Raw genomic sequence first — 15,237 nt, 5'->3', positions numbered from 1 at the left:
TTATACTAAACGGTGTAAAGCGTTCCACTTCGAGAACGGTTTAAATAAAAAAATGCCTTGGTAGTTTTTGTTTTGATTTAAACTACATAACTGGAAGTGGTACCGCAGCTGTAAGAACCCAAACACCCTGGCGCCGACAGGTCCCATCTGGCATTCCCCGACCACAAAGCGGTGCACACAAGCACACAAACACCTGGTGGGTGTAACTGAAATGCTATCGTTGATTGGTTATGAAGAATGGGCGCGTTCTAATAGCTTACTCACTATTGGCAAAATCGCAACTCGTGACCCGGAAGTGAAACTCCTATACTCGTAACTCCCGCTGAGATTAATGGCTCGTTCTGGCAGCGCGATAATAGAGATGTTTAATCTTCTCAACTTTCGTTATTTATGTCTTTCTGTAAGTACAAATTCACAATATATGTTCGTTTTATGAATATTACGGTTTCTAACTGGTGCATTTGGGGTGCCAGTGTTATAGGAGAGGACTGTTTGCGCGAAGTATATTTCAACCTTTTCCGAGCGTTGTAAAGAAAGACATACGTACATTGTAGAAATTTTCTTCTAGTTTACGTTCAGAATAACCGACCGCTTTTTGTTAAAAATAAGCGAGACGCAAGCAAGCTCTTGTGTTTTTTCTAACTTAATGAATGGTTTTGTGTTGCAGTTTGTTGTTTAAAATGTCATTGTTTCGAAATTATTTCGTAATTGTGTTGCGGTTACGTTTAATGTCGTCTTTATCACTTCAGTAGACAGGAGATTACATAAAGTACGCAGAGAATTGCCTCACCACTCCTGGAGTTTTCTTTTAATCTACAAATGCTGTTTCCTAGCATATATGCAAAAGCGCTTAATGAATCCTCAACACCCACTTTGTAAGTTTAGTTTCCTTTTTATTTTGGAATTCATTTTCGCGCAGTTTTAGCTCTAACATATTTTGCGCCTGCATACTGCATATAATTGATTTATTACCAAAGTAAACCGTGAAAAGCGATAAAAAAAATCTGCCCATAGTGAAGCTGGCAGGGCTTCACATAAACAGTAATAGTAATGTACGAGTTAGTTATATGTTTAAAGTAGATAACAGAATTACAAAATGTACAATCATAATTTAATAAACGTAGTAGACGGAGAAATAATGCGTAAAATTAAATCAGCGTGAACCTGCAAATGAAAAGAAAATTTAAAAGTTATTTCTATGTTGAAAAGGAAAGAAGGCTAAAGACACCTTAAGGCGGTATTGCCACCTGATGAAGGCTAAACTGCGTCTGTTGTGCACGCCTACCTATTACAACAACAACAACATTTGTTTATATAGCACATTTTCATACAAAAAGCAGCTCAAAGTGCGTTACATAATGAAGAAAAGAAAAATAAAAGACAAAATAAGAAATTAACATAAGACAACATTAGTTAACATAGTAAAGGAGTAAGGAGTGGACAGAAACAAAACTCCAGATGGCTGGAGGAAAAAAAAAAAAATCTGCAGGGGTTCCAGGCCACGAGACCACCCAGTCCCCTCTGGGCATTCTACCTAACATAAATGAAATAGTCCTCTTTGTAGTTAGGGTTCCTACGGAGTCACTTGATGTTGATGATTGCAGGGGCATCTTAATGCATGGGCAATTGCACGGGGTCCCACAAGCATAAGGGCCCCATGCGAATCCTTGAATATTGTGACATGCTGAGTGGTTGTGTAGGTAGGGGCCCCAATGCACTGTTTTGCCCGGGGGCCTATAATACTGTTAAGATGCCCTTGGCCTGTTAAATGTCCAAATGGGGGAGGCAGCTTGATGGATGAGGTCTCCAGGACTATAAACAAATCCAAATCATATTATGTGATGTCATCAATTGTTAAATTCTGTTACGTACTTCTAAAATTTTTATTTTTATACTGTATCGAGGATTTGTTCTGTTCGTTGTATTGTATTGGATTGACCCCCTTCTTTTTGACACCCACTGCACACCCAACCTACCTGGAAAGGGGCCTCTCTTTGAACTGCCTTTCCCAAGGTTTCTTCCATTTTTTCCCTACTGGGGTTTTTTTTTTTTTGGGAGTTGTTCCTTGTCTTCTTAGAGAGTCAAGGCTGAGGGGCTGTCAAAAGGAAGGGCCTGTTAAAGCCTATTGCGGCACTCCTTGTGTGATTTTGGGCTATACAGAAATAAATTGTATTGTATAAAGTCCATACAGCCGAAACGTGTCTTTAACCATCTTTCTTTTTCAGGGTGGAAATACCCTCTTATCCTTTTTTTTTCCTCCCCCTTAACACGAATAATGCAGAGTGCACAACTACAAATACTAGACACTGATGTAGCAGTTAAAGGTGCATAGTGTTTGAAAACATGAATGAATACATAAACTGTCATACGTTTTTAGGTTGTTTTTTCTTTTGTGTCCTCTTCAGGGCTGTGGAGTCGGTAGATAAATCCTTCGACTCCGACTCCTTAGATTCTGGTACTTCTGACTCCGACTCCTCTGTATTTAATATGCTAATGTATTTCCCATGTTGATTAAAAGAAGGCAACATACACATCATTTAACCAAAGAACTACTGGCTAGGAAGCTGACTCTCTACTGTATTGGCCAGTTTAAACAAAAGACAAGAACCCCTAAACACACATCAGGTCATAGCACACACCTCCGCCTACATCATTACACTTGTTTACACTCAAATTAACTTGTTATACACGTTATATCTGAAATAAAATGAAAACCCTTTTTGTAATGTACTGTAATCCAGATTACAATATGTGAATGTCAGGTTGTATAATAGCTCATCTGAACTTCACACTAGTAGTAACACAACTATGCACTGGGCTCTATTCTTACATCAGATAAGTACTTAATTATGACTATTGTTAGTGAAATAGGACATTTGAACTTGCTGTATTTTTTTTTACAAATCAAATTTATTAGGAGTCGAAGTTGGTACATTTTTGCCAACCCCGACTCCAGGTACCCAAAATTGTCTCCAACTCCGACTCCACAGCCCTAGTCCCCTTGTTTGGTTTTGAGTTGTTTCACACTGTCTTGCTGCATGTCTTAAAACAATCTTTATTTATCCAAATGAAGAAAACACCCCAAACCAGAAAATCGTACTAATAATACAAAGGCAAACTGCTTGCTGATTGACAGCATCACAGGATTAAACCAGACCTCTTATTTATACAGTAAGCATTGGCCTTCACCTGTCGTGGAAATGCAGTTGTATGCATATTACACTGATATGCTGAATCATAAAGAAATTATTTTTATCCCACAGCAGTGAACACTGTTTATAAATAATTTTATTAATTTCACCATGTTGGCTTTTGCCAAACTGGAATGGTGCAGTCTTGTGTAAATAAGTATAGATTTTTTTTTTTTAATTATAAATGGTTGGTGGTGTTGTCTAGTTTGGGTTAAATTAAAGGGGCATAATTTCAAGCGCCACACTGACATGCTGTTCGACCCTAAGCAAGTCCCTTAATTTTGCCTGTACTCTAATTGTGTCATGGTTTTGTACTTGGGGTGATGTTCACTATCTTCCAGACTGTGTAATGTGACAAATTAGTTAAACAAAAAAAAGAACAATTGCTTTTTATCATTTTAGTCAAGATTCTGCACACCTTTGCAATGGAGGAGAGCTGTCTTGTCACCATTAGCTGAGAAACAATATTGCACCAAACCCACAAAGCCAATTGGACGCTACCCAATTCCTTATAAGAAGGATCTTCCTTATGACATTGTGGAGCTTATGGAAGAAGTAGAAACAAAGGTAACAAAAACCCTTTAGCCACATAGAAGTTAAACTCTTTCAGAAAAGTTAAATTATGAATGTTTGAGAAACAAGCACTTGGAGCTTAAAATATTTTTTTAAATCATTAAAGCTAGCACACATCTTCATTTTGTACTTGTAGTCTTTGACAACTTTGTTCTGTTTGCCTAGAGGAGTAATTTATTTTCACTTGAAGGAACAGCAAAAATTGCAATTACTTTATAATTGCAATATTATGTATTACAGGTGAATTATTAAGCTTCCGAAAGAAACAAGTTTTGTCTTGCTATCTTTAAAGCCACTTAACTGAGATACAGTTAATAAATGTAAATGTCTTTTGCAACTGAAATGTGAAAATCCAAAGGTAAAAATATGGTTTATCTGTAGATCCAAAATGTGCTTAATGCAGTAAATTGCCTAAATTCAAAAACCACAAACTACATACATTGGCCAAAAAGGAACTAATTATTATCTTGTGATCTCAAATCTAAACTTAGATCAGAACTAATACTTTGGGGAGACAAAACATTTAGTGTATTTAAATACAGGGACAGGTACCAGTTGGTACAGCTGCTGCAAGAAATTCAGAGATTAGTCTGATGATGATGAAGTGAACTGATGATGAAGTAGGCTTTAACCCAACTTGTCAGGCTCCCTGGGATTCCTAGATCTGCCTTGAAATAGTGTTAAGGAAAAAGCTAGTAGTATAAATAATACAGTCAAGCTAGTAAACTAGCACATTTAGAGCCGCTACAAGGTGAAAACCCTACAGAGAGAGATGGATACACAATTCTTACATGCTATGTAAATGGGAGGGGAATAAAGATTTAATCGGCAGTAGCTATAAGGGTTTAAAGTCAATGATGTTTTCAAGGAGGACAGAATAGACAAGGGTAAAAATAGTGGTCAGGATCTAAGTTTCAGTGTGTAGAAATACTGTTTATTGTGTTGTATGGGAGATCCCACAGTAAGCTTTTACCTTTTGTTCACATGAGTTTGTAATTAATACTAAATTGTGTTGTGCTCAATAGCTTTCATATTCACATTGCAGTGTCAGGGCAGTGCTCATGTCATAATCCAGAGTTGGAAAGTTTGACTAAAAATATTAGTAAATGCCTGTTAAAATGCATTGTGCTTTTTTTAAACCAGTATAATCTGGAATACTTGAAATGCAAACTAAATCTAAAGTTTCTGTCAAAGACCTTTACAGTATTGAATCCCTCTAAAAATATTTTTTCTGTTAATGCCCACTTCCTTCAAAGTAATAGGATTATTAACAGGAGCTCTGGCATACCACTTCAAGCAGACTAAAGAAGCAAAGATCATCAAGACAAATGTTCATGCCAAAAACTACAGTAAACAATTGTCTCCACATCAACACAGAAAGATTGAAAGATATTCATTGATCTTGAAGGGTCCAAAGGACAGAAAAAGCATGATCATTCTAGACAATGCCTATACTAGACATATATACTCTCTAACAACCAGTCTATACTGTTTTATATATTTTCTCATAAAGCAGTCCTGGTTACATCCACCACTCAAATGGATTCTCAAGTTAATTAGAATTGCTGGTTTCTTGCTTGGAAAGAAGCTTCTTCCAGGTAGGATGAATCTTGCATTGAAATCCACACTCTTCTGCATCACTGTCTATTAGGGGGCCTTTCTGGAAATTCAAGTTAAGGAAGCCTGTAAAGCAGTAGAAATTCTACTGATGCCTATGTTCATCCAAATTGGAAGAAGCTTCTTTAATTGTGAGTAAGCCTCTCTATATTGCTAGGCAAGATTTGTACTTTCCAATTGAAAGAAAATTAATTCTACATATGATTCCATATGTTGCTTGTGAAAAATTAGTAGGGTTAAAGGTAATTATAAATTAGGCCTGCTTACTATACAAGTTTATGACCTACCAGAGTGGCATCGTAAATGTGCGTTTCAGAGAGTTAAGAGTTTTAATCTGTTACAAAATCCACAAATTGTTCAAATAGCATAACATATTGTGAAACTTGCATGTTTTAATATTTAAGATTCCAGCAGCCCATGCACCTTATGCACAAATCTTGAGTCGCCATCCGTTTCCCTTGTGGTTTGGTTGTAGTTTATGTAAGAACTCAGTCTTGTAACAGGTGATTTTTTTTGTTTCAACTCAATTTTTCAGGCTGGATTTCTTCCTAATGTTTTTAAAGTGCTTTCACGACGACCTGCTGAGTTTAGAGCATTTTTTGCTTACTACAATGCTATCATGAACAAAGAAACAGGTAACATATTTAAATTATTATGCATATGTTGCCTTGTTTATTATGTTATTTTTTGTCCTTATTGTGCCAAGAAGTTCTAATTTAATGTTGTTGTTAAAGGCTTAAATGTATTTACACACAATCTGACACTTTTTCAGAGCTTACAGTGCCTTTTTAGATTCATATAGCCAACAGCCGTACCACATGAACTTCAGAAGAGGTCATCCACCTGAAGCTAAGCTTGTTTCAGCCCAGCCAGTACTTGTATGGGAGGCTTTCTAGGAAAAGCTTGAGTTGCTACTGAAAGGCCAGCACGGGGCACATACCCTGTGGTCTAAATGTGGATGCCAATGCTCCAGTGCAGTGAATAGGACACTTTGATGTAAAGATGATACTGTCCTTCACAAGAGACATAAAACTGAGGTCCTGACTCTCTATGATCATAAAAGATCCCTGGGTGTCCTTCGTAAAGCGCAGGGTGTATCCAAATGTCCAGGCTAAATTGCTATTCATGGTCTAGTAATTCTGGTTTCCCTAGTCATCCCCTGTTTGTAATTGGTTCTCTCTTTCGCACCTTCACTGCCTTACAACTAATGTGTGGTGAGCATACTGGTTCAAAATGGTTGTCATTGCATCATCCAGGTTGATGCCAAACATTAGTGGTGGTTGAAGTGGCTACCCGCTCAAAAACACTGAGTAGTGAGAAAAGCTCTATGTAAATGTAAACTATTAATATTTTATTGGCACTACAATAAATAAACCTAGAATGAACAGCTGTCTTTTTCACTGCAAGAAGAACTAAAGTTGTTTAATTGTCATTTTGAAAATTAGTGTAAAAAACTAACTAAACTAATTTTGTTCTGCATTTTGTTTTCATTACTATGTTTATACTTGTAGGTACAAAAGCAAGCTTATACAGTAAGCTGTTTATTGCAGCACATGCACAGTCTATGCATGATAATGTAGCTAGTTCAGCAGCTATGGCAAAAAGCAACAAACTCTCTCTAAATGTGTATTTTTTTTAAAAGCTTATCTTTCAACTTGACATGGTAGCAGTCTTAGATTCCTCTGTTACAATCCTCTGTGCATCTTTTTTCGGACCTTTTCTAGTTCATTCTTTGGTAATAATATAAAGGACCTGTACTCCCTGTCCTTCTCAGTGCCTACTCCGTAACATCTCTTGTTGTTTGCTCTATCTGTTTAAAATTACTCACAAATGCAAGTTCTCCATTTATTACTCTTGGCTTTTTTACACATATATTTTCTTAAAGCATACTGCAGTTACATTAAATGAATATGCAGTGTAATGTTGGATAGATGCCATGATTAAGTCCATATAGTTTATAAACTGCAGCTGCATGATTTGTTTGGCATATTTTGGACAACTGTGTTTTTTTGTTGTGTTTTTTTTTTTTTTTAAAGGCAACCTTACCAAAATGGACAGAGAACTTATTGTCGTGGCAACAAGCATGAATAACAAGTGCCTATATTGTGTGGTTTCCCACAGTGCTCTACATCGAATTTACTCCAAAAACCCCACTTTAGCTGACCAGGTATGTCCTTATGATAAGGTTCATGGGGTTGGTTTACAAGAAATTGAAAGAAGTAAGGTTTCCCGTAGCACATTTTCCTTAGCTATTACTGGAAAACCTAGCTATTCAATGTTATCTGATTTACAGTGTGACCTAATGTTCAGATTCCCTTGTTAAAGTTTGATTTTTTTCTGTGCATGATTCAGAATATCTGAGTCACATGTTTCCTCATTTCCCCAAAACCTCTGCATTTAGCAAATTTTGTGTCTTTAATAGCCATTGTCTTATGTATAGCATGTTTGCTTCAGTCTATTTACAATAATTGATGGTGATTGTTTTAATATTAAACTTTTGTTACAGCAGGTTAGCAAAATAAATTTTCCTTTCTACTTTTTAATTAGTTAATTGTATCCTTTATACTTAAGAATGACAAAAACTCTGTAGGAGAAATAGACAGAGTTGGTAGAAAAGGTTGTGGTAATGGGTAGATAAAGTGGTGCACTGTTATAGTGGTGAATGGGTTGAGGCCAAGAGGAATAAACCTTAAATAGAAATGGAGGAATGAGTCCCACTGTTTAATATAGAAATCTGGGATGGAGGTTCAACTGTACAACTTGTTAAAGTCTGGTAGTGGCTAGTAAACGGTGTCTTTCTAGTTTATTAGGATCTCGCTGCCAACTTCAAATGAAAGGCAACAATTTCACTTTCTTTTTTCATTCTGATTGTATGCTTATATAGTTATTGTCCATTAGATTAAGGTGTTATATTAGTTATCATTTATTTGCTTTTTAGTTGCTAATCAGCAGTACAAAGTTAAGTGCAGGGGGAAAGAAAACCATTCAGTTGAAGTCTCAAAATGACTGTAAAGGCCAGTGTTATCTGTAGACATGTAGCCTACACCTTCTTTTGTTGTAGACCAACTGAAGTTTTTTTTTATCTTTCCATACTTATCAGTGCCACACTGTTTCCTACTAGTGCTTAAAGGCTTTAGTCTGTTGCACAAACACAGGTAAATGTAAAATTATGACAATGTCCAGGGTGGGTTTTCATGCTTAAATTAACTGCTTGCTTGTCTTTATTGATTTTGATTAATTTATTCTGTTAATATTGAGCTATACCATTATTTCTTCTTGAGAGTCAAATTACTGAAAAAGAGTGAATTAGTTGGAAAATATTATAGGGATTTTCAAGGGTTTTCAAGGGGTTGCAGAAAAACCAAATGTACTCTATATAATAGAAGAACCAGGACTGTATGTTTTTTTTTTTATATTGTGTAATACCATTCAGGGGAGAACAACTTTGTAATGTTAGGAAGCTATGCTTATGGGGGTCAAAATAAAAATTTATGCTTTACTTGTTTGACCCGTCACAGTAATCTCTTCAGTATCAGAATACCTGTGGTTGTACTTCGGCCCATAACATTAAAAGTATGGTCAGAGAAGACAACTCAAAATACAAAGCTTGAAAGTATTTGGTTCTGTTTGTGCCAATTGGGAACTCATTCAGTGAAGGGAATGAAATTGCAAATGACCTTGCAGCAAATATTGAAAAGCAAAAACTACCAGTGCCACCTTACACATGTTGAATCAGATTAAACTTTTGCTTGCTGTAACCTGTTGCTTATGCACTCACTCTTTATATATATATATATATATATATATATATATATATATATATATATATATATATATATATATATATATATAATTTTATATTTTATTTACAACAGCACAATACTGTACATGTTGTCCATGCCATTTAATGAACTAAAGTCAGATTGGTGGCCATTTTCTTGGCAATAAATGTTACTTTTTAAGCCCTGTTGATTGTGTGACCAGTTTAGCATATAGTGTTCAGATTTGACTGTATAATAGAGCTGTCATATTCGGAGTTTAATGTTCATAATAAAAATATTTGTATATGTAGGTTAAAAAGTCAGCATAGTTTTATGTATTTATTTATTTTACTTTTTAAACAGGTTACAATACTGATGTGTAAGTTGTGTTGGAACATTGTAAACTTCCATATTCCAAATTCCATTCTAATTTCGATGTACAGCTTCCCTTGGCATTGAAACACCACTTGAAAACACACCTTTTCACAAAGGCCAGTTTTCTCCTTGCACAAAAAGAGGTGTAATCAATGAGAAAGGAACACATTCAAATAAATTCCAGCACCATTGTTTATATTTCAAACATGTTAAATACAGGCATTCTTTTTTTTTTTCCCCCTCCTAGCTATGTTGCTAACAGTGACTTCCCAAATTGGAAAACAATTCTTCAGTGGGTGGTTAATTTTAGACAGACTGGTACAACATTGAGCAGAAATTTCCAGGCCGACTTTAGACTGTACGAAAGCCTGAAAACATCCAAGCTGTAAGAGAATCAATTTTGCAGTCTCCTAGAGGTTCAGCCTGCAAACATACTTCTGCCTTAGGCCTTTCTAACACATCTTTGAGGAGGATTTTGCAGGAGGACCTTGATTTCTTTCCATACAAAATGGTGGTGGTGGAGGAACTTGCTGGGAGAGCCGTAGAGAATTGTGCGCGAACACTCTGCAAACCGTTCGAGATGCCATTGTCCTGTGCAGCGACGAAGCACATTTCCGTTTGAATAGTTACATAAACAAAACTTTCGGCTGAAACTAACCATTGTGAACTTAATCAGAGACTTCTGCACATTAAGTGTGTTACAGTTTGTTGCACCATTGCAGAGTTTGGCATTGTAGGCCCTTACTTTTTTGAGGAGAGGGATGCATCGGCCACTGTTACTTCAGAATGTTACATTGAAATGCCAGTGAACTTTTTGCTGCCCCAAATGGAAGAAATGAATGTGGTGGATGCCTGGTTTCAACAGGATGAAGCAGTAGCTCATATGCCACGGAGATCCATGCAAGTTGTGCGGAAGATGTTCCCGGGGAAGTCGATCTCCCTGCGCGGTGATGTTTGGTGGCCTTCATGTTCGTCTGATTTCACTCCTTATGATTTTTTTCTTGTGGGCCTATCTCAAAGTGAAGGTATACACACATTGACCTCAAGGACGCTATTCGCCACGGAATCACCACTGTTCCCCTTGAAATGTCCAAACAAGTCATGCGAGCATTCAGAAATCGTCTCAAAGAGTGTATCACTAATGATGGCCACCACCTTGAAGACCAAACTGTGTTTTTAAATCTATTTTGTATACCCTTTCTTGTGTCATAATGACATTTTTTATCTTGTAGCATTTTTACAGAGTAAATGTTTGAAATGTGGTTCTTCTTTTGGGCTCACCCTGTATAAACAAAATGTTAAAAGTGTAGCATAAGGAGGGTTACCTGCAGTTACTTCAATGACAAAGTGCACAGTAGTAGTCTCAAAAAATTGGAGCTGCTGGACTGCTGAAGAGAGTCTACAGATCCTCATCCTGATAGTTTATGATGTGGGACACCAGTCCAGTGCTTTGGGTAGGAGCAAGCTTTTTAGCGTATAGAAGTAACTGTAATTTTGGGTGTGCTAGCCAAAATGCATATTGCTGCTTACATTTAAAAGTATCTTTAACAATTGTTATTAAAACTGTTGAAAAGATACAATTAGAATCCAACATGGTAGGCCGTTTCTGTTATTTCTGATAACAAAGGAAACCATCTGCCTCATGCTTGCTGCAGTAGATGTTTAAATGTTCCAGCATACCATAACGATACATCAGGTGCCACAAGTGTAAAAACAGACTGAAAAAAAAGCAGAACTAAACTTTTATGCTGTGGTAAACGTACTCCAAAAAGTCAGTCACACACAGCAACTGTTAGTTCAACAGTTAGTGAAGAAGGAAAGCTGTTGGGCACAAAAACCTTTCCAAAAATGCTTTGTGAAGAGGGTGTGTTTTCCAGAAAGTTGTCTGATTAACTATTAATGATACAAGCAAATCAATTCAAAGTGTAAAATGATGACTCTCAAAGTGATATGCAAAACAAAGTCTGATTAGTACAAGGTAAAGCAAATGAGATCATTTTTGTATAATTCTTTCACATTGTATTCACCTGATCTGACAGCCCTACCTTAGAATCTTTTTTTATATATTTTTTTTATAATTTTTATAATGTACCAAATCATTTCTATTCTTGACATAAACATCAGCCCAATAAAATTTAACATATTGTGATGTTTAAACGGGCTCTGAGTTCTATTAAATATGACACAAATAAATGAAGTACTGCTTTTCGAGATCAGGCATATTAAGAAAGTACAGAAATAGTCAAATGTAACACAGATTTGGATTGAATAAATCATACCTCTGTGATTATATGTGATGTAATGAAATAATGTGAACTGCTTCACCGCTAAATGGCTCGATTTCATCTATTACTGATTACAAAACCTGCATCACTGTGGTTCTCCATGGCTGGCTAGTTTAAAAATCATGTAATATTATTTATTTATTTTTTTATTTTTTTGCTTGGTTTTAAGTTCAAATTTTTACTCCACTGATTTAATGACTTCCTGGTAGATCTCTGTTGCAGTGTTAAACATTGGTCGGTATAAAGTGTTTACGGTAAAACACACCAGCATCGTATAACAGTATATTTACAAAATTAGGTTTTTTTTTTTGTTTTTTTTCTTTTCATCTTTGTTAAAAGATTTTGTATTATTGTGCAGTTATTAGCACTGCTGTTTCAAGTACTGAGTCTGCACTTTCTCCACATTACCTCCATTTTTGGTCTTTGATTTCTGGTCTACTTTCTTTGATGTTGTGGTTCCACCTTTACCCCAAATTCTTATTCCCTGAGACCGTTCAGGTCTCCTTCTCCTTGTTTCTGTGCACCAGCATAAGTTCATCTGCTTGGGCACAGTAGATGGTAATTTGCTGCTTGTTTCCTAACTAGAAGACCAGTAAATTTGTCACTTTGAGGAACTGGCTGTCCTTACTATATACTTTGATTCATCTGGAGTTGTGTATTGCAAATTACCAAAAGCATTCAGTGAGTCATCCAAAACTTAGATTTTGCTGTTTCTGTGGTTAAATGCTTTATAACTACTTATCATGATTCAGTTTAGTGGCTCCATTATTTAGGAATGGTAGTGTGAAGACATTTCAGAAAATTGTGTGAACTGATTGCTTAACTATAACTTTTTTTTTTTTAATACATTTCATAGGTGATTGTAAACTATGAGGCTGCAGAACTAAAGGATCGTGAACGAGCAATGCTGGATTTTGCACTGGCCATCAGCAGATGTGATAATATTACAGAAGAGCACTTTAAGAACTTGGAGGCTCATGGCTTTGACCGTGAAGATGCATGGGACATAGCCACCATTGCTGCTTTTTTCTCAATGTCAAACCGTATCGCATACTTCACTGATATGAGGCCAAATGATGAGTTTTATGGCATGGGGAGGCTACCCAAAAATAGTGTAGCAGAACCAGATAAGTGAAGTGCTGAATTGGAATTTTTTCCGTGCAGAGATTTATATAGTGAGCTTTTTGCTGCATTCCCCACACAGAAATCTTGTTTTCTCGTTGGTTAATATAAGCAGAATGGCAGGACATATTTATTAGAGCACTGCACAGAGTTCTCTTTTACTGTTAGTGTTTGGGTGATGGCAAAGGCCAGACAATAAAAGAGTAAAAAGAAAAACAAAAATGTTTATGCAAAACAATATTTGTTTTATTGTTGTTTAAAGAAAATGTCAGTTTTGCCTGTTTTTTTAGTTTGAGCATCACAATATTGGGAATTGAAGAAAACAAAACGTTTTTAGTAACGTGTGAAAAAAATGATGCTGAGAAACAGTTCTGTGCATTATGGTTTAAAATAATGCAGTTGTTTTTATGAGAATTGGAGCATTTAAAGAGTTTTTGTTACGGGCCTGAAGTACATATTTTTTGTACTTCTTTTTGCTTCAGATTGTTGCTGAAATGTACATTTTATTCAAATGAGAGTGTGGCAGATATTTTGGGTTAAAATATCGGCAAAGCGTACGATCACTTTATCACTACGTGTTCACAACTACCAACCAAAGGGGAAGCCTTCAAACAAGTTGTTGTTTTGCCATTCTTTTTTTTTTCTAAAATATAACTATATAGTACATATCACAGTACTTTTAACAGTATTTTGTGAAGCACTTTTACATGCATTTAGCCTTCTTTATATCTGTTAGCGCAACATGAACGTCTCTGTCCACATATGTGTATTTAATGTACCAGTTTGTATTTTGCATCCTTTTGGCCCAAAATATTTGGTTTTATTGAACATAACTAAATGTGCCATACACAAGCACACACATATATTTAAAATATATGTAAAAGTTTAGGTGTGCTTTACAGTTCATTTGACTTATAAAGTTCTATTCCAGATTGTTCTGCAGCAAACACTGTTTGTACTTTTGCTGCTTAACGTTTGAATAAAATGTTTTGTAGCACTGCTCACAAGTCCTTAACACATTTCTTGGCAAACTATCTGCATTTTATAAGGAGCTGAGTTTTATTGAACAGAAGTTCTTATTCACCCAAACATAAAGATCACATTGCGTTCTGTTTTCACTTTCTATTGTTTGTGTATATTTTGCATAAACGTTTTGCCCCAGTCACATACTTATGCAAAGTTTTACCAATTTGAACAGAAGTTTATTTAACAACAAATAAAGAGTTTATTCTTTTGAATTGTTCTGAACATAGTTTGTTTTTTTTTTATTTCCCCCTCTTTCCCCCAGAGCCCTCAAAACATACAGTATACCGTATATCTTCCAATAGTAGCCCCGGCGTTTATTCAAAAAATTATTAGGACGGCCCGGCGTTTAAAAGAGACCGGCTATTCGCCTCGCAGACAGAATGGTGATGGGTAAACGGGATTCATTTGGCAGTAAAATACGGTATGGTACCGTATTTACGGTCACAAAATGTAGGCAACAACACCGGATGAACATTTCAGGATTTAATGAAATTATCAGTACAGCAGTACGGTCTTATTAAAGCAGTATACAGTACGGTACTGCCGTAAGCATGAAAAACAGGTACGGTAGACGTCAACTTTCTTGCCAATGATGCCACCAGCACTGTCCTGCACCAGTCCAAATTTCACACGAAAGCGCTCATCAGCCCGACAAGTCCCCTGCGGAACATAAGGAAATGCAATAAGCTCCAAACTCACGCATATACGTATACATTATGACATGAGACTGGATAAGATACAATAAAGTACATCTACTCATTGTCTGAATAGGTAATGATTGCTTCGTTATTTGCGAGTTCTTCATCTTCCTCTTCTTGTGATGGCAATACAGGTACAGTACTCCCATTGCTTGTTGTCACGCAGAAATCAGTTTTATAAGGATTAAAGTGTCGAAGATGGCATTTTCATGTTCTTCCCGCCACCTCTGCCCTCCCTGTGGGGTTATGATTGACGTGGAGACCAAAGGGCAAAATGTACACAAAGAAATTTCTTTTTGACTTTCTCGCTTCCTCGATAGCATCCGACGACAAAACATTTTTTACACGAAAAGGTACTTACCGTATGATTCACTGCAGGAGGGCGGTAGCCCAGGTGGTACGAAAAGAGGATTAGCATACGAAAAAGGCGGTGGGTCATTGGAGATCGCCGTTTACTACAGACTGGCGCTGAAAGGAGACCGGCTACTATTAGAGACCGGCGTCTATTTGTCGCGACATCTCTTCAAACCCGGCGTTTATTGGAAACGGGTGTCAATAAGAATCCGGCCACTACTAGAAGATATACGGT

At 36.4% G+C, this 15,237-nt stretch overlaps 1 protein-coding gene across 1 annotated transcript; it reads left to right on the top strand.

Annotated features, from left to right (window-relative positions):
* The first annotated feature begins 270 nt into the window (after positions 1–270).
* Positions 271–14,162, top strand: si:ch211-175m2.5 (uncharacterized protein LOC568697 homolog). The gene is made up of 5 exons (XM_039758224.1): positions 271–400; positions 3,594–3,758; positions 5,917–6,016; positions 7,418–7,548; positions 12,659–14,162. Exons 1-5 carry the CDS (start codon positions 332–334, stop codon positions 12,935–12,937), a joined length of 744 nt encoding a protein of 247 aa, XP_039614158.1. The 5' UTR covers positions 271–331; the 3' UTR covers positions 12,938–14,162.
* Positions 14,163–15,237: the final 1,075 nt, after the last annotated feature.

Source organism: Polypterus senegalus, chromosome 7 (genome assembly GCF_016835505.1).
Source record: "Polypterus senegalus isolate Bchr_013 chromosome 7, ASM1683550v1, whole genome shotgun sequence".
Lineage (NCBI taxonomy): Eukaryota > Metazoa > Chordata > Cladistia > Polypteriformes > Polypteridae > Polypterus > Polypterus senegalus.
This window is presented reverse-complemented; position numbering and strand designations above follow the sequence as displayed.